This window comes from Pelodiscus sinensis, chromosome 24, assembly GCF_049634645.1.
Source record: "Pelodiscus sinensis isolate JC-2024 chromosome 24, ASM4963464v1, whole genome shotgun sequence".
Lineage (NCBI taxonomy): Eukaryota > Metazoa > Chordata > Testudines > Trionychidae > Pelodiscus > Pelodiscus sinensis.
The window spans coordinates 18,523,391-18,550,768 of record NC_134734.1 but is presented as its reverse complement, the minus strand read 5'-3'; the positions used below and the strand labels follow the sequence as shown (position 1 = coordinate 18,550,768).

At 53.7% G+C, this 27,378-nt stretch overlaps 1 protein-coding gene across 3 annotated transcripts; it reads left to right on the top strand.

The window, feature by feature from the left end:
• On the top strand, positions 1-21,952 carry LOC102443810 (SLAM family member 8-like). 3 transcript variants are annotated; one of them, XM_006119411.4, is made up of 8 exons: positions 1-195; positions 1,553-1,673; positions 9,974-10,315; positions 11,827-12,120; positions 12,798-12,917; positions 13,462-13,550; positions 15,909-16,032; positions 19,785-21,952. In XM_006119411.4, the coding sequence occupies exons 2-7, from the start codon at positions 1,607-1,609 to the stop codon at positions 16,023-16,025; spliced, it is 1,029 nt and encodes a 342-aa protein (XP_006119473.2). In that variant the 5' UTR covers positions 1-195; positions 1,553-1,606; the 3' UTR covers positions 16,026-16,032; positions 19,785-21,952. The 3 variants fall into 3 exon arrangements, 2 of the variants coding, with proteins under 2 accessions (XP_006119473.2, XP_075763200.1); XR_012897414.1 differs by lacking the exon at positions 1-195 and having other exon boundaries at positions 1,300-1,673; positions 13,462-13,539; XM_075907085.1 differs by lacking the exon at positions 1-195 and having other exon boundaries at positions 1,308-1,673.
• The last annotated feature ends 5,426 nt before the right edge of the window (positions 21,953-27,378 follow it).

The window sequence follows — 27,378 nt, the reverse complement described above, 5'->3', positions numbered from 1 at the left end:
CGTTTCCATCGGCTGCCAAGGGCCAGGCTGGACATCGCATTTCCCTGTCTGGAGAGCCTTTTCTTTGTGGCCGGTTGTGGCTACAGCTAAGGCTGAGGCTTGTTCCTAGGCGTCCCCAAGTCCCGGCCGCCTTCTTCTCAAGGATTTCGGCTTTCCCTCTTGGGTGCTTCAGAACAGCAAGCCGGATACGTAGAGGTAGGTGGCCTCCCTGTTGTGGGAAATTCCCTGTCTCTTGCAGTGCGCGTCTGCAGTCCTGCATGTTGCTCTCCCGCCGCGGCCTGGCAGGCTAGTCCAGCCCCCGTGAAATGATGGTGCCTAGGGGATCACACGGAGTCACAGTCAGCTCCCTCCAGGCTTGGCGGCTGCAGGATCCCCCCGGGCCTGATCCTCTGCCGCCCCGTGTCCCAGGCCCCTCTTTACACCGGTGTAAACTGGGCTCCAAGAACCCGCAGCGCATAACGATGGCAAGACCACTGCACCGTGGTACGGGACTTGACAGCAAAGGCGGCCCAGGACTCTGGCTTGTGTCTTCAGTCATCCCAAGATCTTAGGGCCCGATCCTAAAGGGGTCTAAAGCTCTCCCTACGACGTCCTGAGGCTAGGGTTGCCAGGTGTCTGGTATTAACCTGGACAATCCGATATTTTTGCATCCTGTCCAGTAAAAAAATTCAGAAAATACCAGACACCTAGAATGTCGAGTATTTTCTGATTTTTTTTCCCTGGCCAGGAGGTGAAAATCCCAGGTGCTTACCTGGTTCCACAGGGGAGCTGTCTGGCCTGGAGCAGGAAAACAAGATGGTGGATGGCATTTCTTAAAGGGGCCAAAGGGGCCACGCTTTTTTTTTTTTTTTTTGCTTAACAACTCTTGGGGTCCTTTTTTTTCCCCTCAACAACTTTGGTCTCCCCCTTTTTTTTCTCAACAGAATTTTTTTCCCTGGTGGGTTTTTTTTTGTGGGGGGGAGTGTTTGGTATTTTTGGTTAAACCATCTGGCAACCCTACCTGAGGCCCAAATCCTTTTAGTTGCCTGACTCCCTGGGGAGATCAGGGGTGAAGTGCCTCTCAGGATCTGGGCCTCGGTGTCTTCACTTCCCATTGCTGTCAGTGTGAGTCGAAAGTTCTCAGCACCGCACAGAATCAGGCCTGGGGTGCCTTTCTTCTTGGTGCCTGCCTGTGGAGATCTGGGTTAATGCATAGGTAAACCGGTGTGCAGGCCAGCCCTTAGATGAGGAGACAATGCCCCTTCTGAAAACAGGAAGGTCCCTGGCTCAGGGAGGATATGGCTCTGGGGAAGGGGTTATTTAATTTCCCTGATGCAAGATTCCTTAACGAGCCAGCTCATCCATAAGCAAGCATTGCACAGCCTGGCTGAGCGGCTGGATGGAGGATCCGCCTGCCAAAGAAGCAATTATGGTTTTGCATGCACATTGACCAGTGCCCTGCATACTCGATCAAATACAAGTGGATAATCAGCTAATAACGGTGCTGAGTTCCCGGATGCACAGACTCCCTCGAGAGCGTGCATGATGCCGTTTTGCTCCTCCTATCTCCCAGCATCTGCCACTGCTGCCGGGATCAGCACAGAGACGCAGAGAGAACCGTGAAGACATGGAGGTGACCAGCAAAAAACCCTCTCTCCCTTTCTTGCTCATGACGCTGATTACCCTCTCTGCAGGTAGGTGAAGCAGAACTGATTTAAATTGGACACGTGTAGGGCAGAGTAATGTAATCATTTTCTAGCACAGAGCAGGAGAGCAAAGGGAAACCCGGCTGGTATGTCTTCCTCCATAGTAAATTGCTTTCTGTGCATTTATGGCAGCTTTCTATGCTTTTTGCTTTAGACTGGGTCCTTGCTGAATGGTAAATCAATGTGAGTGGAATCTCAAAGCTGTATGAACAGAGGTAGAACAATTCTTGAGCCCATTTTCCTGTTGTCTACTGCAGATTTGTGGCTAGATAGTTTCCAGTGTGTTATCTAATCCAGTTGATCTGTCCGGTTATTTTCCAAAGGATTTAGAACTGCACCGCCGAGGGAATAAACAGTGCTGACAATCCTGATTTCTTCCTTAGGTTGTTGATTTTCAGGTGTCCGAGGAAAAGACTCTGTTCTTTTCAAAGGTATCATCTGATTTGGGTCAACAGCTCATTAATGATATGGGCCAGCTAGTATAAACGGGCGTAGACTCCCTGAATACAGGGCAGCTTTGCCATTTTAGGCCAGCTGAGAGCTGGGGCTCTTATGTAAAAAAAAGCCAGAAGAACCTCCGTTAATTCTCACTTTGCTAATCCACAAATCTAATCATTCTCACCAGAGCTGCAGTTCCTAGAAAAATCTTTTAATAGCAGAGACAGATCCGCAGGGAGGTCTTCTTCCTAAAATGGGCTATTTTTACAAAATATGCTGCAGGACATAGTGGTGCTATGGAAAGATGGTCTCATCCCGAATCTGAACAAACAGTTGATGCTTCAACAATTTTACAACCAGAAGGCTAATCATTCCTTAAAAGGAACGCTCGTCTAGCCCTCCACGTCCCGTGATTCTGCCGGGCGGCTGAGGAAGATCTCAAATAAAACACACTGTCACGAAAGGACATTTCTGGTGACTTAGCACTTCCCAATGGCTCTTTGTTCTCTTCTCTCTGCACCAGGGTATAGGATAGAGGGGGGTGTCACTGTGCGCCGTGACAAAAAATGGGTGAGCACCGAACAAACGCAGAGCCAAAAAAATCTCGTAACAGTGGCACGGCCGTGTAGCTGCGGTGCTTGAATTCAATTAGACCTAAATTGGACTGATTCATGTACAAACGGCACTAGGATCACTTGGTTCAAATCAGTTACAATTCTTGCCTCTGTACAGGCAGTCCCCGGGTAACATGGATCCGACTTACATTGGATCCCTATTTACAAACGGGGTGAGGCAACCCCGCACTAGCTGCTTCCCCCCAGCAGACCGGGGAGACGCGAAGCTAGCGCCCCCCCCCCCAGCAGACCAGGGAGACGCGGAGCGGCTTTTCTCAGCAGACACCTCAGCTTGAGAATAAAGGACTGAGGGAAGTGAGGTGTGGGAGAATAAAACTGAGCTCTGGAGAAATGTTTGGCTACAGTTTCCCCTACAATATGTACCAGTTCCGATTTACATACAAATTCAACTTAAGAACAAACCTACAGTCCCTATCTTGTACGTAACCCGGGGACTGCCTGTACTACATTAATATCAGCAATTCACAGACACTTACCTTCCTTCCTCCCCCTTCCCCCCCCCCCCCCGCATCCCCCTTCTGTTCTGCAATGTGATTTGTCCTTTTCATATTTGTTCATTTTTTTTAATTGTATCCTTTGGTATATATGGTTGTGACAATTTTCTTCCACTATTTGATCTGAGGAAGTGGGTCTGGCCCACGAAAGCTCATCACCTAATAAACCATCTTGTTAGTCTTTAAAGTGCTACATTGTCCTGCATTTTGCTTCAACTACCCCAGACTAACACGGCTACATTTCTATCACTGTACTTCATCTGTGTCTCTCTCTCATCATTACTCTGTGGTCCTTCCCATCTATGTATCTCTGCCTTCTCCTCTCTCTAGCTCAGAGTTTCCTGTGGCACTCTAGTATTTACACTTCCCCCCTTTTACTCCTAGACCTTTCTGGTGTTATCCTCCCTCCGTCTCACAAGCAGTGAGTTTGATGCCAGGATTTACTCAGATTAGCACATTCCAAACAACTGCTGGGTAAACAGGATAAAAATTGCCCGGCCTTTGCCAATTCAGGAAATGGTTTGATTGTCTTAAAGCGAGCCAGCCTTGGTATGTTTCCAACCCGTCATTTCCTTACTCCCCCGAACAATGATGCGGCCGCAGCAAATGGAACTGGAGTCATTGAGACCACATCGGCAGCTCTGGAACGGTCGCCTTTTCTAAAGCGGACGTTAGCGTTGTGGTGAGACCCACGCGTCGCTCGAGTGACGGGTAAACTGGCACGAGAGCGGATGAGGCTAGTGGAAAAAGTTTGTGGCGGCCACAGGAAAGCTCCGGCATCTGTGTCTGCGCTGTTTGCACGGAAGCGGGGTGCTTGGCAGAGATCTTGATGGGCAGCCCTCACCTTCAACACAATGGGAAGTGTTAATTCAAAGCCAAGTGTTCTAAAAGCGAGGAAGGATGGCCCAGTGGTTAGCGCCCCCGCCTCAAACTTTGATTCATACGGTTCAGGAGCGAAAAAGGTGCATTTGCTCATCTGGTCTGACCTCCGCTGCATTGCAAGCCAGTTTTCACCAGTCAGATTGTGTTTGTCCTTTAGAGAGCCAATTGCCTGCTCTGGCACAAATGTCCTGGTAATGGGTAGAGGCCCTGTGCCTCAGTTTCCCCATCTGTAAAACAGGGTGGCGTGAGACTTTATAAAGACTGGAGGAACGTGAGTGCCATGGTAGTGGGGGCTGTTGTATCTAGGCACCGAGTCCTCCCCTTTTAAATTGTTTGCAAAGCCCTCGAACGGTGCTCATTGCGCTCCGTGTTTGAGAAGCCTGCCAGAAAGGTAGTGGGCAGGCGGCTAAACTGGGTGTTTGGTGAATACAGTGAGTTGGGCCCACGTGATTAATTCGGATGATTTTGGTTTGTGGTGGAAACATCAAAAGACAGCCGAGAGCAGGTGTTTCTACTGGTGGTGCACATAATTGGGTGCACAGAACAAAATTGATTCCACCCACGGATGGAAAAAATTAGAGGGCACACTGCCACTCACTAGCCTAAGTTGCCCCGCACTGCCAGAGTTTCTGCACACCCCAGAAGTGCTGTGGGTGAATGCCACGCCCCTGGTGAAGTCCATGGGAGCTGTGCGTGGGAGGTGAACTTTACCCAGTGACCAGGGTTTTCAAAAGGGCTCAGTCAAGGACGCTGGGATAATTTTTGCTGAGAGCCATTGAACCAAACTATAAACCCTGTGTAGAATGGAAACCACATCAAGCCAGGGGGAGGGCAACAGCTTCGTCCCCCCCTCCCACCCCTAATTCCCGTGCTGCCTCCTCCTCCCCCCCCCCACACACCCTAGTTCCCTCACCTCTGGGCTCAGCACTGACAAGTGAGGCTAGATGTTCCATACGAATGTTGGATCTCCACTGGGCGCAGTGCCAAGGGGAGCCAGGTTTGAAGAAATGTTGGCCATTCCCAGAATGCCTGGAGCTGGCCCACATCGCTCCTCTTCTCAAACTTACTCCCCGCACCTGCCTATGGCTCTGGGAGGGAGTTTGGGTTTGGGCTCTGGGGAGCCAGCAGACACGGGTGGGGGAGAGACCCAGCCCCAAATTTCCGTGGAGCTGAGCCCCAGGCCAGGAATATCCCCAGTGTCCGGGCACCGTGGGCCCGTAGACCTTACCACCTACAGCTCTGCCCCCTAACTGCCCAGCTAGTTGTCGGCACTGAGTGCTGGAGAAAGTCTGACCCTTTAGCACGTGCTTAGCTACTCTCCTGGATCGGGATAGGTGAGCACCACAGATGCCAGGGCTGCGTCTAGACTGGCAGGTTTTTCCGCAAAAGCAGCTGCTTTTGCGGAAAAACTTGCCAGTTGTCTACACTGGCCGCTTGAATTTCTGCAAAAACACTGATTCCTACTGTCTGAAATCAGTGCTTCTTGTGGAAATGCTATGCTGCTCCCGTTCGGGCAAAAGCCCTCTTGCGCAAATGCTTTTGCGCAAGAGGGCCAGTGTAGACAGCGCGGTATTGTTTTGTGCAAAAAAGCCCTGATCGCGAAAATGGCGATCGGGGTTTTCTTGTGCAAAACCACGTCTAGATTGGCACGGACGCTTTTCTGCAAAAAGTGCTTTTGCGGAAAAGCGTCCGTGCCAATCTAGACGCTCTTTTCCGCAAATGCTTTTAACGGAAAAACTTTTCCGTTAAAAGCATTTGTGGAAAATCATGCCAGTCTAGACATAGTCCAGGTGCCCCTTCCTCTCTGCACAATGGCTGCAAACCTGTCGGCTTGGAACGCGTGACGTGGGAGGGGAGTGAAATTCAGAAGTGGTTTAAGGCACAGATTTAAAAAAAAAGGAAACTCAAAGGAAGCCTCAGACAAATAGGATCAGTGTCAGAAAAGCCCCGCTGAGGCTCAGCACGTCTTATGCAGAGATGTGTACAAAGCAATGCAAAGAGGCAGCTTGTAATGTGGGCTGCGGGAAGGTTTATAAGAAGTAAACTCTCTGATGTTGGTATTTAATCTTCTTTAATACACAGGCGCAGCTGTTTCTCCTCCCCATCCAAGCGGGCTAGGAGAGGAGGGAAAGCATGGCTGGAGGGACTAGGTTTAATTTCAATGATGCATCACCTTTCATCCTACGGACTTAACTTGTTAGAACCAGAGATCAGTTCGCCCACCTCTGGGGTGCCCATTGCTGCCTTGGTTTCTGGGCACCCCACAATCTTGAATGGCGTGAGCCTCACCACACCCCTGTGAAGCAGGCCAGTGGGACTGACCCATTTTACTGCTGGGAAAACTGAGGCCAGGATTAGAACCCACAGCCCCGGAATCCTGAGGCCTTAGACCCTGCTACACTAGGCAGTAAAATAATAGTCTGCCTGCCCTGTGCTGAGCCAGAGCCCCATGAGAAGCAGGGGCGGGCCTGCATGGGGCCAGAGGGCTGCCTGTTGTGCACTGTAGGCTGATAAAGGCTGAAAGAGGCATTATTTTCTGAGGAAGGGAGGCAATCCATGGGGCCTGCCTGGCCTGCTGGGGTAGGGTTGCTAGATACTTTCACAAAAATTACTGAACATGGGGGGGGGGAGGGAATTCGTTGAGAAAAAAAAACAGGACCAAAGTTGTTGAGGGGGAAAAAAAAGACCAAAAAAAAGAGTCACTGCGCCTTTAAATCCCCATGCTCCCCGCTTCCCCGCCCTGCCAGATGCAGCATTTTACATGTCTGGTATTTTCTGTTTTTTTTAATCAGATAGAGACCACAAATACTGGACTGTTCAGGCCAATACCAGACCCCTGGCAACCCTTTGAGAGAGGGTAATGGGGAACAGCTGCTAGAAGCAGGGAGGCCCTTGAGCTGGAGTCAAGCAGCCCCTGGGTTTACATGGCACTGTTTTATTTGGGGTCTGCTGAAGGCGGCCAGTGCCCTGAAGAAAGGCTCTGGGGTCTAGTGGGATAAGCCAGCAGGCTGCAGCAGCTGCGCTTCCTGCCGCGGCTGGACGACAAACCTGTTCAGCCTGATGTCCCACATTTAACATCCGACGGGAATCTCCAGGGGGGTAGGAAACAGCTGCCCTCCCTCACTTCAGCGGTGGCTGCATTGTGCGGGTGGGCGAAACAGTCCTTTTCTGTAGAGGGCTTTTGTTAACCCTTCCTCCTCCCCCCACTGAAAGGGGTCGTTCTGACAGGGAATCCGACGTCCCACCCAGCACGGTGCCTCCTGCCTCCTTCACTGCTGCGTAACTCCTGGCTGAGCTAGAGCACAGCTTTGGCTGCCTAAGGGGGGAAAGGTGAGAACTATGGTTTATCCGGGGCCAGATCTGGGGTAAATCACAAGAGCCATCCACAGAGCAAAGCGGACGGATCCCTGCCAGGGAGACTTCAATAGAGTCAAGCTCCTCGAGAGGCCGGGGAGATCTACCCCAGCTGTCTCCGAGAAGACATGAGAGAGGCCCACTCCCATTCTACAGCCACAGCAAAACTCCCCGGCACACGCTTGCCCGTCGTCACGTCTTTCAAATGCACCAGATGGTTGGGGGATCCCATGGCCTAATCCCAAAGAACTATCAGATTTCTCGGCAGGCTTTTGTGGGCTTTTAATGAGGCTGGCATTTGTCGGCATAGAAACAACACAGAGAACATTCGTTCTCCCTGCCTCCAACGTGACTTCGGGGCTAGGCTGCGGCAGTAGGGTTGCCAGATGGTTTCTCAAAAAATACCGAACACACATGCTAAAAATGTGTTGAGCAAAAACAAAAAAACCCCATAAATACTGAACACACGTGCTAAAAATTTATCGAGCACAAACAAAAAACCCTCATAAATACCAAACACACGTGCTAAACATTTGTCGAGCAAAAACCCCCCCCCATAAATACCGAACACGTGTGCTAAAAAAACCCCACAACTATGCTTAACACTGACTGGGAACTTTATTATAAACAATCAATAGTCTACATCATATATTTTGACTACATGGACTTCCCAGCGCCGATCGCTGGTGGGGGTGGGAGAGTGGCTGGGGAGGCAGAATCTCCCGGCGCCGATCGCGGCCCCGCTTCCCTAGCCACTCCTCCCACCCCCGCTAGGCTTCCATCAGGCGCCCAGCTGGAAAAGCAGAAAATACCAGACATTGCACATGTCCGGTATTTTCTGAACTTTTTTACTGGACAGAAGGCGCAAAAAACAGACTCTCCAGTTAAACACTGGACACCTGGCAACCCTATTTGGCAGAGGATCCCGCAACCAGGCCGGCGCTAAATAAACCCATGTGTTTAGACCAACGCTGCTCCAGAGAAACAGCTGTGCTCAGAATCCTCGCAGGGTTCCTTGTGCGCAGGAAACTCTTCCTGCCAACAGGCGGCTGGGTCTGGGGAAAGGCATTGCGCTGACCAGACGTTCTCCCCACGCGGATCTAGCCCCGTCAGCCCTTCTTCGGAGTGGGGCTCTCGTTATCTATTGTCTCAGCGGGGGCACCTGGGAGCGCCAATCCCGGAGCAGGATTCTTCTGTGCTTGGCGCTGCACAAACGCGGCACAAAGTCAGTCCCTGAGCTCCCAGGCGGCTGGTGGCAGTAAGGTTTCTAATTTCCGGAGGGGCGTCAGGGGCCCGAATACCTGGGTGGCCTGCGTGGCTATTCACCTGATCTGCAGGCTCAGGCCGGACTCCTGCTGGGTGCACGTTCCCCAGGCAAAGGGCCACTCGAGAGGGGTTAAGCATCACTTAGCTCTGTCTAAAGCCCTATCCCGAGATCGCCAATGGGGCAGTGTTTCTTGTGCCTGCCCTCTGCACAGGGAGGCGCTTCCCTTCCGCCTCGGCCTGCTGTCTTCCCTCAGGGCGTGACAGCAGCATGCGCAGAGGTCCCCACGCCGGCGTTAATCTCACTCGCTCACCCGCCAGCCGCAGGGCAAGGCCATGGCTGCTGAACGCTCCGGCTGCCGTGACTTAGCCGCTCTGGTTCCCAGGCTAGCTCACTCAGAGCTAGTGTGGGTGGGCGTGTGCTGCAATCACACCCCCGGACTGCACACCAGACATAGCCCGATGCTCTATCAGGGTGGGGAACCTCCGACTTGTGTAGATCCAGCCCCCCAGGCTAGCCCCCGCCCAGCATAGGGGAGCCGGCCCTGTGCCCCCCCCCCAGCTCTCCATGGGGCTGGAACGCCAGCGTCAGCTCCCACTGTGGGGGCTGGATCCAACCCACAGGTTCTGCCTGATGGGGGGAGGAAACTTCTGCACACACACCCCCCCCCCCGCTCCCACCCAGATCCCAGTGCCGGACTCCGCACTCCCAGCCCGCTCCTGCAGCCTACCACTCTCCCAAACCTGCCAACCCCCAACACTCTCCTGTGCCCTCCCTCCCACTCAGATCCCACATCCCAAGCCTGCTTCCCGGCAGCCCCGCCCACACACTGAACCCCTCATTTTGGCCCCACCCCAGAAACTAGGGGGCCCACAAAATCGAGTAGCCCCCCAGGCTCTGGTATGTGAAGGGAATGCGGGGAGCATCTTTGCTTCTGAGTTCGAGGCCACCTCGTTTTTGTTTTGTTTTGTTTTGTTTTGCTTCTCACTTTTGTGCAGCCCCTGACGGATTTTTCTCTGGGTCAGCGACCCCCCAAAAGGTTCCTCAGCCCTGCTGTATCAAGAGCGCGGAGGCGGGTTATTTTTAAAAGAGATGCAGGCTGGAAGGGACGTTTTAGCAAACTAAAAATCATGTTTCGATTGGTCTCCTTGCTGCGGGTTTTCTGTGTCTCTTGTAACACACTCGAGAGTTGTCACCGTTCGGCCTCGCCCTCTTTCTTAGATATCCTGGTTGCCCAAGCGCCGACTCCCCGCCGCCAGGTGAATGGGACTCTGGGGGGATCGGTCTTGCTGTCCGTGGTCCCGTCCCCTGGGAGAAAGGTGAGGACAGTCGAATGGAGCTTTGGTGCTGGGACGGGTGATACGATTCAGCTGGCTGAGTTCACCAGCGCGGGATTCGAGCGGCCCAATCCCAAAGATCGATTTCAGCAGCGGCTAGAAATGCACAACGCGACCTCGCTGAAGATCAAGGCTCTGCAGCTGGGCGACAGCGGCGTTTATGAGGCCCGGATTAAGACAACACTCGCCACTGTGGAGGATCAGGCCTTTCTCCTCACCGTCTATGGTAAGTGATAATAGATCGATATTTAATAGTTTCCAGGAGAACGCAGAGTCTGGTGCTCTGATATTAACAATAATTCCTCCTTCTTTTCATTTGTAACCTCAAAGCACTTTACAATAGAAGGCAGAGGCATTATCCCCATTTGACAGATGGGAAAACTGAGGCCAGGGGAAAGGACCAACCTAAGGACACCCTACAAGGTCGAGGCAGGAATAGATGCCACATCTCCTGAGCCCCAATCCAGTGACCACCATGCCATGCTGCCAAATGGTTTGGTGCACTTGGGGTGAAATTCTCCCCTGGCAGAGGAGAAGCAGCGGCACAGGGTCTATTAAGTCTTCCATAAAAGTTTGAGAAGTGCACTGCATGTGCCTGAATGTTACCCAGGATGCACAAAGTCGGGGCTTCAGCCACACCCAGAGGTGAAAGTTAGCGGGTGCGCCCTGGTGTGCAGCTCTGGCAAGCGCTGGCTGAGCTGTGGCAAAAGCCACCAGGGAGCTATTGAAAGAGCTGGCAGGGACAGTGCCAGTAAGAAATGTTAAGGTACTTTCACCACTGGCTACGCCCACCACTTAAAGCCTCACCTCTAGAGCCATGGTCTTGTCACTGTGGTCATTCTACCTCTCCAAGGAGCAGGCAGCAGCTTGGTCAGTGAAATAATTCTTCCATCGGCCTATCGCCGTCCATGTGGCGCCATAGGGCAGCGTAATGACATGTCTCAGGGTGGAGGTGCGGTGCACAGGGGGAGGTTCAGCCCCTAAGCAAAGTAGCTAGGCCAGCCTCAGCTTGTCATGTAGCTCAGTGGTTGTCAAGCCATGGCTGTGCCCCAGGACTAGGGGGTGGGACGTCCGGCGCTGGGTCTGGTTGCTGCAGAGGGATCAGGCGAGCAGTGCGGGGAGCGGAGGCAGTTCCCTGCCTGTCCAGCACCGCAAACAGAGCTGTGCCCCAGAAGTGGCCGGCGGCCGACCCGGCTCCTAGATGTGGGAGCAGGGAGCTTACAAGGCACCCTGCACCGCCCCTGCCCCGCACACTAGCTCCGCACTCCCATTGGCTGGGAACCAGCTGCTTCTGGGGGCAGCCTGGTCTGCGGTGCCAGGAGAGGCAGGAAGCTGCCTTAGCCCCCCTGCTGCACCGCGGACCGGGAGCCGCTCAAAGTAAACCCCTCCTGCCCCAGCCCTGCTCCCGCCCAAAGCCGGAGCCTCCCCCAGAGCCCGCACACTAGTTAAATTCTATTGGGTCGTGGCAGCAACGATTTTCTTTAGCTGGGTGATGAGAAGAAAAGGGGAAACCGCTGGTGGAGACTAGTCTTAGAGATGCCGGCCTCCTGGACCTTGCTGGGGAGCCGCGCTCATAACGCCTACGTTCGGGGAATTTCTGCCTCGCTTTAGGGGCGCTCAGTCATGCCCTTCCAGCCTGCCCTGCATCGGGGGATGGGGCCTCTGTTGCCTTGCGCCGCTGTTACGGTGTCCGGAGCGTGACCGATTCCTCTGATCGTTGCTTGTCTTTGAACCCAGAGCCAGTGGCGACCCCCCAGATCCAGAGTCAGCTGCTGGCCAGCACGCCGGAGGGGTGCAACGTCACGCTGCAGTGCCGGGGCTCGGGGAAGGGAAACGTGAGCATCTTTTGGGGCAAAGGGAACCCGGCTCAACAGCTGGATCCGGGCCGGTACCAGCTCTCCCCAGATGGCAGGACGCTCCAGCTGTCGCTGCAGCCCAGCTCCCTGAATACGACCTACACCTGCACCGTCAGCAACCCTGTGGATCAGAAGATCATCTCCTTTGACCTGCAGAGCATCTGCCTCAGTGGAGGTGAGGAGGCTTGTCACCGTTCGGATGGCAGTGCCTGCTTCCTTGATTCAGGGAGAGAGCGTGGTCTAGTGGTTAGGTCACTGGCCTGGGACTCGAGGAACTCATTTTTATTCCCAGCTTGGCCACTAACCTGCTAGGTGGTTTTTGTCCAGTCACATTCCCTCCCCACCCCCCGGCTCCGTGCCTCAGTTTCCCTGACTGTAAAAGCGAGAGGGTCCTGCTGCTCCGTCTCACTGCGGTGTCCTGGTGCTACGTTTCTTGGTGCTGCCCAGATGCTACAGGGGACAGGAGCAGCAGATCCGATGAGAGACGTGAAGAGTCAGCCTAAGGAACACAGACCCATTCGCTACACAGCATAGAAAGGGACTGCATACCTCAGGGGATTTGGGTGCAGAATGGGCCATTGGTTTGTATCCAGCTCAGTCATCAGGGGGTCTGGTTACTCTTCAGAGAGCGCAATCCGTAATACTCCCTTGACTGGCACTAAATGGCCTTGATGGGTGTAGAAGCTAAACTCTCCTTCTCGCCAAGGACCCGACCCTCAGCCACTAAAGGTTTCCCTTTGGCCCTGGACACCAGAGCAGCATCTTCTCTGGCCACGGCCTGATGAGATGTTAGAACTTCATTGCTGCAAGTTCTCGGTGGGTGCTGCTAACCTCCATCCTCTACAATTCCAGGCGCCGACGCGTCCTTCTCGAAGCCAGGATACATTGTGCTGACTTTCTTCCTGTTAGTGCTAACCCTCGGGACTGCCGTCTGGTGCTGGCGGATGAACAACAAGAAGTCGGCTGATCCAGGTACGAAAAGTCCTTTCCTGCCCCTTTCCGGCTGCGACGCCAGAATTATACCCCTTCCGCGGGACTGGGATCCCGCAGGAATCGCTGCCATCATGGCAGGAGGGGGATTCCATAACAGCCCAGCGCTGCTCGAATTTGAACTCTCCTCGGTGAAGGGGGCTAAAATCTGGCTTCTTTTTAAGCACGTGACTCCGGGAGCTGGGGCTTTAAGAAGCACATCGACCACCACAAGGCGGGTGATAAACCCCTGAGAGCTGACCATGGGGAGATTAGCGCTAATGCCCGGTGTGTTCAAGGTCTTAACCCCTTTTTCATGAGCCCCCCCTTCTGATCCAAGCATCCCCATCACCCTGATTTTCTGGAGAAGGACTCACACGGATTCCCTGCCTGTGATTTTGGTGGGGGTGGCTCTGAGGAGTTGGATCTGCGCAGGAGCTCAGCTCATGACAAAGGGGAGGCGTGATCGGCAACGGTCCAGACACTCCAGCCTGCTGGGAACTTGGCTTTTCCTCTCTCCTTTCTGAACCTCGTGTTCTTTCCTCAGCCGCCACCCCCACCGGCCCAATGGAAGAAAGTCTGGCGGAGCCCCAGTATGCTGATATCTTGAGGAGTCCCCCAGAAGGTAATGACCAGGTGAGCGCTCTGATTGCTGATTATCCAGGAGCTTGCCCCTCCTCCCCCCTTTCCCCCGCCCCTGCAGCTCCGGCACTGTCTCGTGGAAGGGAAAGGCTGGGACTCTTTCCTTAGCAGCCAAAGGAGGGATGCGGCAGGCAGGGATGTAGGAAAGCAATCCTCCCTCGTTGTCTCTCACCCTGCGCGCGTTCGGACCGCAAGCTTTCTAGGAAAGGGGTTCCCACTCCCTCGTTAAACATCCTTATTGCATCAGCCACAGGCTGGGGGAGGACGTTGCGTCGTCTTGCGGCGCCGTCACCAGCTGCCGCTGTTTTTCCCAGCCGCAGTGTGGATGTCGGCCAGCGGATGGGCTCTCTCTCTGGCTGGTGCGCTGCTCCCTTTTCATCTGTGTGGCTGGTCTTTGCTGTGTGAATGTGCCTTTCCTTTGGGGAGCGTCCTGCTCTGCGCATGGGGCAGGGCGGGGGGGTGTCCTCTCACGGTGCGTGTGACTTCTCTCTTGGCGGGGCTGTGTGCGTGATGCTCCTCCGCGCAGGTCTCCCCTGCATCTCCCCCGGGGTTAGAGCTGTCATTCAGGTGTGGGTCCGCAGCAGTGTTCCCTCCTAAGTTTTTCCCATCTGCGTGCGGAATACATTTTGTCCTGCGCACCGAGGCGTGTACGGGTGTGCACCACCAATAGAAACACCTACTGCCGGCCGTGGGCGCGCTGCTAACAGCTGGACGGCACTTGAATCTCTCCTGGGCAGTCACCCAAGTGCTCAGCTTACAGGGAACACCGGTCGATAGCCTCTCCGAGCGCTGCTCTATTCTGAGGGGCTGGGGCTGAATTTCTAACAGGTGCATGTGCCCTTCCTGGAAGAGTGTTGCTCTCTCCAGGGTGTGCATGTCTCTTTCTTCCCTTTGGAGATGTTGATCTTCCCTTCCCCCCCTCCGCCGTGTGTGCGCATGCACGTTGCACCTCACAGGGGTGTATTGTCCCTGCGGAGCTGGCCTGGACTTTTGTTCTGGCTGTCCCTAACCCTCTCCTGTCCACACACAGTCCTCTCCCCTGAGTTCAGGGGGGCTTTCAACCTGGACTAGCTGGCCCCAAGATGAAGCGGGGGTGGATCCAGAGGATTGCTTGCACTCAAGTTGATCCCCCCAAACCAGCTTTGCAGAGTCACCGCAGGCTACGTCCCGCCTAGCCCTCCCATGCCTCCCCACAGACCCTTACGTGCCCAGAACGGCAGTGCCATGCAGAGGAAGGTGCAGAGGTGCCATGACACACACACACACACACACACACACACACACACACGCCGCCTTTGTCTATAGGCTGACAGAGAGGCAGGGAGTCCCAAGGGTTCCGACACGTCCTGTCTCCCAAGGCAGAGTGGAAACTACCTCGTAGGCTTTGCTGCCAGCAGAAATAGAAGGCACTCGGGCTGGGGCCTCCAGAATCCCAGAATGCACTGGTGCAGCCACGGCTTGGCACGACGCGCCAAGAGAGTGTTGTGTGAATGTGAAACCCGCTGCTGAAATGTGCCACCTCGCTCTCTAGTGACTGCTATCTAGAGAGGATAACAGCCTACTACTGCCGTTGGTTAATGTGATGCTCCTTTAGCTCCAGCAGATGGGCTTTATGCTTCTTGAGCAGGGGTGGGCAATAGGCAGCCCCGGGGGCCAGATGCAGTTCGATAGGGTTAGCCACTGGCAGGCCACCGGCCCTATATTTACTTGCGTGTCCACAGGTACGGCCGCTTGCAACTCCCGTTGGCCATGGATCGCTGTTCCCAGCCAATGGGAGCTGTGGGAAGTCCCAGTTCGTGCTGCTTCCTGCAGCTCCCATGGACCAGAAGCGGCAATCCACAAGCCAATAGGAGCTGCAAGCCGCAGGTAAATACAGCGTCGGCGGTCTGCCAGGGGCTAACTGTGACGATCTACGTCTGGCCCACAGCCTCTTATCACCCACCTCTCTTCTTGAGGCTGAAGGTGCTGGGTTTATCTCTGCTGAAGGCCTAGCGTGGGGTCATCACAGACGCATCAAACCATTGCAAGAAAAGAGGGTCAGACACTTCCTCCAAACAGTGTCCCTCCGAGAGTTTCCTCATTTTGAGCTTTGAAGAGGTTAGATTATGTGTTGTCCAGTTCTGAAAGTGTAAGAGCAGTGTGGGTCACGCCCCGCTCTGTTCTGACTAGAGGATAACAACCTACAACTGCTACCAGGCCAGGCAGTTGCTCTGCTAGCTCAGATGGTAGAAGTCCGTGCTTTGGCACCTTCAACCCTTTCTGCTTTGGGAAGAGACTTGTTGGCAAATTCACCTGCAGAGAAGACGGCTTGCACCGTCCTTCCGAGAACAAGCCTATCTGCTTTTGTTTCAGGCCCTGCGTCACCTGGAAAATAACATGGAGCGGAGCCCGCAGAAAGAGCATCTAATCACCACTGTCTATGACCAGATCCGCAGGACCCCGGAGAATACGTCCGAGGAGGTGACCTAGGCACCAGGTGAGGAGGATGCTGCTTTCTGTACAGGTGTTGAACAAAGTGAGGAAAGGAGCGTGCAGAGAAGTTTGCAAGAGTGCACTGGACTCAGATGGAGCATGCAGGAGCTGAGAGCATTCTCCAAAGCATCTGCTATTTACCCAGAACTGGATGGCTCACAGCATGGGAATAACTATATAGCATCTAGCTCAGTGGTCCCCAATGCAGTGCCCACGGGTGTCATGGTGCCTGCTGGGGCATTTATGTGCGCCCGCCGAAACATTTGGCAATGCATGGCGCCGGCCCCGGGTGCGTGGCGCATGGGCGGCCCCTACCCCGGGCGCTCAGCACATGTGCGGTGCCGGCCTCAGGCGTGTGGCGCATGGGCAGCCGCTGCCCCTGGGCGTGCAGAGCGTGAGTGGCCCCCGGACACTTGGCACGTGAGTGACCCCGCCCCTGGGCGCCCGGCAGCCATGAAAGGTTGGGGACCACTGATCTAGCTCTTCTCGTTCATAGATTTCAGTGCACCCTACCAAGGAGGTCAGTGTCCTTAACTCCATCTCACTGATGGGGAAACTGAGGCACGCGGTAATGCCATGACTTCCCAGAAAGCCACTAACAGAGCCAGGAATATAATCCTGGGCATGCTGAGTCCCAACCTATGGCTCTATCCACTAGGCCACGTTGCCTTCTCCAAACAGCCACCTGTAGAGGGGCTGGCCTTGTCTGTTGCCAAAGTCCCAGTGGTTTTGTTTAAACCTCTTGAAAAACCAGCTGAGTTAAACTCATGCAAGCCCCCGAGTGGACGCTCTTAATTCATTTTAAATCTGGTTTGTCGCATTAGCGGAACTGGATGAGGAGCTGGCGAACTCACTCACTACAAACCAGATTCAAATCAGAGTACGAGCGTCCACACAGGTAGCTGAATGAGTTGCCGATCGCTCCTTCCCTCCAGTCGCTGCGGTGCTGAAGATGGACGAGGCCTTTGTGACAGCGCATTGGGGTTTCCCCGTCTCCTGCACCCCTGTAGTGGCACGAACAGACTCCGCCAGCCAATAGAATAGAGGAAGTTTATTGCTTCTCCAGGATACAGCACAGCACTGATGTAATCTGGTTACAGGAACTGGGGCTAGGAGGCCTCAGTGCCCCCCCTTGAGATGAGGGATGGCTGGGCCCTACAGTCCCAACCCCCCTCCCTAGCTCCTTCTCCCCTGCTTCCCAGACCGAAACTAACTAACTAACTCCCGGCCCTGCCTCCCTGCCAGGGCTCCACTCCACCTTCTTCCCATTGTTCCGCTCCCTGGGAGATAACTGGCCGGACAGGTTCGAAGCCCCCTTGCATAATGACTCATCCCCTGCCCTGCTGGGCTGTGCTGCAGACAGCAGCCAGCGGAGGTCACCCACAGCCCACTGCCCAGCATAGCAGCCAGCAAGGTACCCCCACTACGTCACAGCCTTCGGGCCAAATAATTTCCAGAAGCATCCCCTGTCCTGGAACACAGCAGGTCCCAGCTGGACACGCTGAACTTTCAAAAGCACTGGGGCAGCTCCCATGGGGGAATGGAAGATTCTCCTCACTTCTTGAGAACAATGCAAACTCCCCTCCCACCCTTGCTGAGGACAATGGGACCAGCTGAGTGTGGGGAGCGGAAAACCTGATTAACAGATCAGTTTCAGATTCATCCTCAGCCAAGCACAGACTACGCAATGGTGTAAGGCAGTGTTTCTCAACCAGTGGGACGAGTCCCCTCAGGCGTATGCGAGAGAAGTCGGGGGGGGGGGGGGGGGTACGTCAACCTCACTGAAATTTGGAGAAAACTGAATGTTTGTTTGAAGTTACACTGTGCTTTATTATTTTTGAACTTAGAATCATAGAATCATAGAATAATAGGACTGGAAGGGACCTCGAGAGGTTATCGAGTCCAGCCCCCCGCCCTCAAGGCAGGACCAAGCTCCGTCTACACCATCCCTGACAGATGTCTATCTAACCTGTTCTTAAATATCTCCAGAGAGGGAGATTCCACCACCTCCCTTGGCAATTTATTCCAATATTTGACCACCCTGACAGTTAGGAATTTTTTCCTAATGTCCAATCTAAACCTCCCCTGTTGCACTTTAAGCCCATTACTCCTTTCCTGTCCTCAGAAACCAAGAGGAACAATTTTTCTCCTTCCTCATAGACTCATAGACTTTAAGGTCAGAAGGGACCATTATGATCATCTAGTCTGACCCCCTGCACAGTGCAGGCCACAGAATCTCAACCACCCCTCCTAGAATAATCCTCTCACCTATATCTCAGATATTGAAGCATTCAAATACTTTGAAGGACCCAACATGCAGAGAGTCCTTCAGCTGTAATCTGTGCCCAAATCTACAGAGGAAGGCGAAAAACCTCCAGGGCCTCTGCCAATCTACCCTGGAGGAAAATTCCTTCCCGACCCCAAATATGGCGATCAGCTAAACCCTGAGCATGTGGGCAAGACTCACCAGCCAGACACCCAGAAAGTTCCCTATAGCAACTCCTATAGGGAGTTTTTTACACCCAAAAATGTCATCGCCCTCCTCGCTACGGTTAAGTTGTTTAAACAAATGTGTTGCAAGGGTAGAAAAAAATGTGTCTGAAAACTGTAGGTACCAAGGGGACTTACTTTTTTAAAGGGGTACTTGATAAAAAAAATAGTGATAGAAATGTAGCTGTGTGAGTCTGGTGTAGCTGAAACAAAAAACAGGACTGTGTAGCACTTAAAGACTAACAAGATGGTTTATTAGGTGATGAGCTTTTGTGGGCCAGACCCACTTCCTCAGATTAAGTAGTGGAAGAAAATTGTCACAACCATATATACCAAAGGATACAATTGGTATATAAGGTTGTGACAATTTTCTTCCACTATTTGATCTGAGGAAGTGAGACTGGCTCACGAAAGCTCATCGCCTAATAAACCATCTTGTTAGTCTTTAAAGTGCTACATAGTCCTGTTTTTTGTTTTGATTAAAAAAAATTTGAGAAACACTGGTTAAGGCACCCGAAAATGTGGGGCACTCCTGGGAATTAATGTTCACCCACCCCTCCTCCTCCTGTCCCCGTTCTGTGGTTCTGCTTCCTCCGGAGAGGATCTAATGAACTTAAAAGTGACACAGCTGGCCAGGGCTATTAGCCGAAGAAGCCAGCCAAGGGGGAATGAAGGCATGTCACAGGCCTGCCCCAGGTAGATACTGTCAGTTTCTGAACTTCCTGTGTGAGCCGACAGGACCTGGGTTTAAAATTTGTTTTACAAAGATTTCATTTGTGTGCCGCGCAAGATGATAAAATCACGTCTCTAAAAAATCGCCCCCTCCCCTCCCCAGTTGCCGTTGGGCAGAGGGGTACCAGTTTAACAGTGCTGCCATAAATCCTTAGAGCAGCCCTGCATGGATTTCAGAGCTGCTGACCCCAGCTGCTCCTGCTGCTGGCAGAGGGCTGGGTGGGTTCCCACGCAGGAGGGAGAGAAGAGAACAGCCCCTCCCCTCCCACCTGGCCGCTCACCCATCTCCTGCACCACGAGCAGGTTGGGTGGGGAAATGGAAGAGAGCAGTGAAAAGAGCCATGCCAGGGATCATGGTGATGTCCAATGGGTGTCGTGCGCGGTGTCAATCAGGGTAGCTGTGGGGAGGGGGCTGTGTGCCCCAGCTGAGCGTCGGAGCCCGTCGGATCAGTCGTGTCCTGCTGATGCTGGTGGCCCAGAGGCGGTGAGCAAGAGCCTGCTGGCCACGCCCTGAGGCTTCTCTCTTTCCCACAGGAGCCAGAGGAGGTGGAGTATCAGAGCTTACCAAGGGCTTTGACGTGCACCACGTGCCCCCGTCGCCTCTCTAGCTGAATGGTCTCCGGTCCACCCACGAACCCGAATGGGAGAAGACCCGTTCTCCAGCTCTGTAGCCTGCCTTGTGACACTCCCCTCCCCACCCCCGGATCCTCGTGTGTGAAGCTCTCCCTGGCTGCCCGGGGCAGGAGGAACCCGGCGGAAGGCGGAGGATCGGACTCTGGGAGGAGCAGGACCTGCAGCCGGGACGCTGCCACCCGTGCAAGACGGGCCGCTGAGTCTCCGGCGACGTCGCTAGCTGTTTTGCCGGGGGTTGGGGGAACAGTGCTGAGTGCGGCCCGGCTTGCCCTGCCTGCGAGGGGACGACCGACGGAGCCCGTGTGGCTGGCGAGGGGGGACGCGGCCCTCCAGCCCCCTCGCCGACTGCAGAGCCAGAGGGCGGAGAGGGGGAATGCACCACGGCCCAGAATGGCCTGTCCCGAGAAGGACGCCGGCCGCGTCTCAGCCAGGCTGCCCGACTGTGAAGAAGCCTACGCCGGAAAGCGGCCTCCCCCGGGGGCAGGGGCGTCTCCTCGCCGCGTGATGCTGCAGAGCCCGGGGGCTGGGAGGTGCAGCGTGTATCTATGTATCGGTTCCATTTAGCCCTGCGACACGCGACTGAGGTGGTGGATCCAGGGGCCCGTTCTCTCGGTGATCCTTGGAGGGAGGGAAGTTCTCTGAGGGAGGAATCGGAGCAGATGGTGCTGTCGCGTGGGGGGAGAGAGGAAGCCACAGGAGGTGGGGAGAGGGCGACGGGGGGTTGGCTTTCCCCTGACGGTTGGCTGGCTGAGTGAGGGGAATGCGGGTTTCTGTGGCCGCGGACAGGGCAGTCAGATTGCGGTGCACCTGCGGGAGAACTAAACGCTCCAATCTCCCCGTGTGCTGAATATGGGAAGGCACCAGAGCCACGCGGCGCGTGGCTGGCAGAAAAGCTCACCTGAAGCTCAGGCAGGCGCTGCGAGGTGGGGCTGGACCCCGCTGGGAGTGTCCTCAAACAGGAATCGGAGACAGGAGTCCAGTCCTGTTTGCTCCAGAGGGCAGATGAGTTAAGGCAGGGCCTGATACGAGCGGAGGTGAAAGCGAGCGGGTGCGCAGCTCCGGCAAGCACCGGCTGAGCTGCGGCAAAAGACAGCCAGGAGCTATTTAAAGAGCCGGCAGGGACCCAGGTTACCATAGGACAGTGCTGATAAGAAATGTTAAGTTATTTTCATCCTGGGTATGGGGCACGTGTCCGCTTGCTTGTGCAACATCTAGGCAGCAGCAGCCCGAGATCTGGGAGATTTTGCTATGCCCCCGGCAACCCTGCTTGGCCCAAGAAGAAAAGGGCCCAATCTGGCACCAGGGAAGGAGAGTGAGTCTCTCGTCCGCCTGAAGACGCTGCCCAGGGTAGCTCAGAGTAGCAAGCGAATGGCAGAGATGCGGGTGTGCATTGGGGTAGCTGTTCCGGCCTCAAAGGGCTAATTGTGGGTAGGCATCCATGCAGAGTCCCAGCCACCTGCTGTTCCTAGCGCTCGTACCATGGAAACCAGCGCCGAGCAACCACCAATCACGAAAGAGCAGCATGAGATGGTCCATCTGCCTGGGAAAGTTTCCCTTCAGTCCAGGGAAGCTCTTCAGAGGGAGACTCGCGGCCCTCGACGGCCCCCACATCTTTCCGAGGGGCAGGGGAAGGAGAAGCCGATCCGCCGCCACCTTGGGTTCAGCAGCGGTGCCCCGAGCCCGTCCGCTCTCGAGTGACGCACGAAGTGCTGAGCAGCATGTGGTGATCCCGAACCCGCCGCCCACATACTCATGGAGAAAAGCTCTGGCGGGGGAAGGTGGCGGGGATGTCGTGCTGGGAGATAGCAGCTCATCCCTTCTCCCGTCTGTCCTGTCTACTCCCCCGGGGGGACTTTGCAGGGGATGGATGGTCTCTGTGTCCAGCAGAGCCTAGCACACTGGGGCAGCTTGGAATATATCACATACCGGAGCCTCGCCTGTGAACCCCGCCGGTGGGGGGTGTGTGCGGAGAAGCAGCCCACTCCACTGTCGTCTTCCCGAGTCTCCTTGTGCTCTGGCTTCCGTCCCTGGTTACACTAATCTGTCCAATAAAGCATCGGCTGACGTGTGCCCGTGTTCATGCCAATATCAGGAAATGGAGACCACTGGACAGCCTGGCTCGGGGGTGTATTTCTTGGTGGGGGAGCAGAGCAGGTGGGGAGTCGGGAGGGTGTGGGGCAAATCGGGCCTGTTCGCCGGAAGCAGCGAGTGCTCGCACCTGTGGGGGATGGCAACAGCTGCTGCTTATGTAACCCTCACACCTACTGTGGGTCACTGGCCCATGCAGTGGCATTTAGACCACAGCAACGGCTAAGAACAAGAGACTTTTACAGCACAGGCTGTGAGGCAGCTGGCTTTTAGCTCAGAGGGTAGAGACTCCTATACTCTGCTTCAGAGATCCCAAGTTCAAATCTGCCCGGTGGGTGATTATACTTGCAACCCCAGTGGGAGAGGAGTGGGGTGTTTGGATCAGAGGGCTGTTCAGGGCGGGGGTCTGCTATTTCCTGTGGTGTGTGAATGCTCCAGGATCCCTGCATTGAGGAAAGAGAACTGGGTCTCTTCTGGCTTCTGCTCTCCTCTGCGTATCCCATGGGAGGCTCAGCCCTTCCTTTCTTTCAGGGGGAAGGGGGAGAAGCAGCAATGCCCAGACACCCTGGTGATGGTCGCAGCCAGAGCTGGGCTAGCGTCAGAGTAGGAGCTGCCCCACACCATTCCTGGTTGCTGACAGGTGGCGGGACGTGCTCTCCGGAGCTTGCCTCCTGCATTGGATGACTTTCCCCATTGCACACAAGCCCGGCATGGCAGGGAGAGTCTCCCCGCAGTGATGTCCCATCCATGTGGCTCCCGGTGCTGACCGTTAACCCCTCCCTCCCGTACGCCATGCTCCCCCTGGAAATCCTCTGCCCAGCTTCTCGCTCCTGGCACAGGGGGGTATGTGTCTCTCTCCTGTTTAGCGGTGGGGGGCGGGGCGTTGTGCCTCTGAGGTGACCCTCTCCATCTGTGGAGAATGTGGCTCATCCCCTGAAAGCTTCACTCTGCTCTGCACTTCTCAGGTGCCCCAGGGATATGAACATAAGAACGGCCCATCTAGCCCTGTGCCCTATCTACCAGGTGTCCCACAGGGAATGAACAGAGCAGGGAATCATCAAGTGATCTGTCCCCCGTCACCCATTCCCAGCTTCTGGAAAACAGAGGCTAAGGACTCCATCCCTGCCCATCCTGGCTCATAAGCATGGATGGACCTATCCTCCATGAATTTCGCTAGCTCTTTTTGGAGCCTTGTTAAAGTCCTGGCCCTCACAACATCCTCTGGCAAGGAGTTCCACAGGTTGACTGGGCGCTGAGTGAAGAAATACTTCTTGTTTGTTTTAAACCTGCTGACTATTAATTTCATTGGGTGACCCCTAGTTCTTGTGTTAGCCTTATGGGCAGCTTTGGAATCCCCTCAGCTGTGTCCCAACATGGTCCCCCAAGGGCTAGAGGGGAAGTTAACTCCCAGGCCTTTGGTCTCTCCTGGCAACACTAGGGGTACATCTAGACTACAAGCCTCTTTCGAAAGAGAGCGTCTAGATTGCAACCACTTCTTTTGAAAAAGCAAGCCGCTTTTTCGAAAGAGAGCACCCATGCAGTCTGGATGCTCTCTTTCGAAAAAAAATCCTGTTTGCATTCAAGAACGCCTTTTTTCAAAAGAGCGCTTTCGAGAAAAGGCGTTCTTCCTCGTAAAATGAGGTTTACTGCAGTCGAAAAAGCCACCACGTTCTTTCGATTTAATTTTGAAAGAACGCAGCAGCCGTCTAGCCTTGTAGAAAAGCCTTGTAGTCTAGACACATCTTATGTGTCCATGCTGCAGGGTCCGTGTGGGTCTTCTGCTTGCCCCCTGCTGTGCGGTTGGTCCCCTGTGGGCGTCAGAGAATCTAACCCTCACCCTCCTTGTACACCCTCCTAGGGCATGTCTCCACTGGGAAACTATTTTGAAGTAACTAAATTTCAGATGATAACTCCTGAAATAACAAAATCAAAGTAGCGTATCCACACTACAGGGGAGCCTGCAAATTAATCTGAGGCAGGCTCCGTTATTGTGGATGCGGTACCTCGACTTAGAGTCCCAAGAAGCACTGGGGAGTAATTCAAATTCCTCTGGGGATTAGTTATTTCGAAATAGCAGCAGCGGAGCATCCACACTACCGCTATTTTGAAATAACTCTTGAAATTAGCCTTCTTTCCCGAGGAACGCAGGAGTACAGATTTCGACATAACCAGCCCTTTATTGCGAAATAATATTGGGCTTGGTAGTGTGGACGCCCCACTTATTATTTCGAAATACGGGGGGTTATTTTGAAGTAACTCCCTAGTGTAGACCAGGGACTAGAGCGGGTGTGGGTCCCATCAGGGTTCTATGTGTGGCCCCCAAGACAGATTCTGCGGGTTTCTGTCCACGTAGGGTTTTTTTCCTACCGGTATCACCAGAGGGATGTGCATATAAGCAAGGGCAGGTGACGTGAGGGGTGCACTGATTGCACGCAACTTTGTGAGAGCTGTGGGCTGCCTCTGCAGCCGGTCCCAGCGCTGCTCCGGTTCAGTCAACACCTCCGCACATTCTAGGTACACAAGCACCAGGAGCAAAACTGCCCTGCCTGGGAATCCATCTTGGTTACGACACTCTCGTGGCCCCACAGAGATGAAGGAGGCACCTCATGCAGCCCCTCACTAGCCTAGGTTGCCCAGCGCTGGACTATACCATAGCCCAGCACAAGGACTGATGGGCCGGAGAGCCAAAACTCAGCTTCTCATGCAGGTTTGCTGCCACGGGAAGCCAGCGGCTGCTACACTCGAAAAGCTGAGGACCTGCGGTGGAGACCTACAGGTGTGCAGGTCGGGGTCCAGCCATCAAACAGCCCCACAAAGCAAGGCCAAATGACAGCCGTGCACGCTGCAGGGGAGACAGCCAGGCCATGAGAGGTGCCTACAGACGCAGGGAAGTTGCTGACACCTGTTGGCTCACCTGGCCTGCAGGGCTACAGACAGGGCCAGGAGAGTGTAAAAGAGCCTCAGCCAATGGCAGGTTAGGCTTGAAATTGCAGAAAGAAGGTTGGTAATACTCATAGACTCATAGACTTTAAGGTCAGAAGGGACCATTTTGATCATCTAGTCTGACCCCCTGCACAGTGCAGGCCACAGAACCTCACCCACCCCTCCTAGAATAATCCTCTACTGCGACCCTTCCCCTCAAAAAATAACCTTGCAAACCTCCTGCAACTCCCTGTCATGACTCTCCTCCCTTCCCCATTTGAGAAATGCTGCTCTCCCTGTGAAATGCACGTAGTATGGGATAAAAGCACACATAAGACCAGATTTCATAGAGGGGAGACCAGATTTCACCATCCGTGATGCATTTTTCATGGCGTGAGTTTAGTAGGGCCCTATCCACGAGCCGTGAACTGGTCTGAGGTAGGAGGGCTGGAAGCAAGATATCTAAGCAAAAGAGCGATGGCAGCAAAGGGGAAGTAGGAGCCCCACCACCAGCAATAACATAGAGGGGGACTGGTTCGAAGGCTGGCACACTCATGACTAGGAGGCCCAGCAGATTGCAATGAGCGGGCAGCACAGAGAATGTCCCTGCAGTGGGCTTTGTACTAATAACCTCTGGCCTCAGCAAGTCAGCCAACACTGGTACAAAGGGCAAAACGGCAATGGAAAGTGTTGCAGGGAAAGAGGGAGCAACCTGCATGGAACTTGGGAAGAGGAGCACAGGTTGCAGGAGGGAAGAATTTGGAGGCGGCACCTGGAAGTCAGTCTGTGCACACAGGACTGGCATCTGGGCTGCAGTTGCAGCATCTCTGTGCAATAATTTGCATAATAAAGAGCCAGGTTAGCTTTCCATGGAGTGCTCGTTTGACCACTCAGCACACGGTACCTGAACCACTTTCCTCTTTGGAGAGGAAAGTTCTAATTTGGGCCGTTCAAAAGTTTTACCATTTAAAAAAATGTTTTTGCTGGAAAATTGGGTTTTTTGACTTAACCAAAGATGTACAGGAAAAGTGGCTGCTTTGTGCAGAAGAATTTGCTCTCTCATAATGTTGCATAAATTGCTGGTTTCGTCCCCTTGGAGGCTAGTCTGATTTACCCCAAGAAGAGAGTCACACTTTCAGGCTGGGTCCAACTCAAGTTTATTGGTTGCAACCAAGGTACGGCTAAGGAACTCAATGTTCAAAGCAGAGCCGACCTCGGACGTAGGCTAAGCATCCTTTTTTATACTTTCTTTAACTTTCTTATCTAACTTGGCATGTCTTGATTTGTTACCTTAGCTTCGTGTTGCAGCGTTATTGGTTAGCATACTTCAACTTTATTCCACTCAGTAACAACCACCAGTATAGCTTACTTAAGCAATAGCAATTAGCAAATTTCCCTAACTCAAGTAATACGTGTAATCCAGTCCTTGAGAAATGGGTCTAAACGGCTAGTTCCCCTTTTTACTACAGCTTCTAAAACATGCGCAATTAGCTAAATGATATGTGCTGTTTCAAGCTTAAGTAATGGAAAGGGGAAGAAGCACACATAGTCTTTACTAAATTTTACTACAATAACAAAAAAAATCAGAGTGAGGGAAAATGGAATTATGTTAAGAAATGAGCGAGCAAAAAAAAAAAAAAAAAAAAGGTTGCTGCACCTTCAAGAAGATTGTCCCCGCAGGCCTCCCGTCCGAGAGAAACAGACTATACCAGACATTTTACATGTCCAGTATTTTCTGCATTTTTTTACTGGTCAGGTGCCAGAAATAACGGACTACCCAGGCAAAATTCCTGGCAACCTGGGCCACCTGGCAACCCTATTTGTGTGCCTCCTGTTTCCATTCTCTATGGCTGACCTGCCTACATTTCCCACAATGCACCATGGCTAGGGACTCCCAGCGTGAAGAAGGAATTTCTGGAGCACCAAGGGATTTGTAGTCTAACTAGGGAGCCTGGCCTATGTGAAGCAATGGGAATTCAAGGCATCCAGACTACAGTTCCCATCAGGCAAAGTGGCAGCATTTCCAAATTGAAATATTTGGGGGTTTGGCCAAAAGGATTTAGTTTTAAATTTCTACCGAAACTTGAAGTTTTCTAGAGGACAAAAATTATTTTTTTATTCAACTGCCCTTCCAAGGGTTGTTGCCTGTGTCCTGTGTGGGGTTAGCTGGTTGTTAGGGGGTGTTTGTGTTTGCACGAGGCCTGCATGTTCATTGCAGCCTTCCACAACCCCTCCTTGGTTTCTCCCTGCTTGATTTTCCAAGCCAAGTCAAATCAAGATGACCATAAAGCTGCTTAAGAACCACTAGGGGGCGCTTTCCATCTAGGCCAGACTCTGTCCTGTGGCCCCGTCATTGGCCAGGAGCGTGGGAGATCTGAGTTTTGTCACCATAAGACCTCAGTCCCATGACTTCTTCTGAGCTGGGTGTGCGGCTGTGTGTCATATTCCCCCCGCTACAGCTGGACAGGAGTACAGCTCCTGGCTA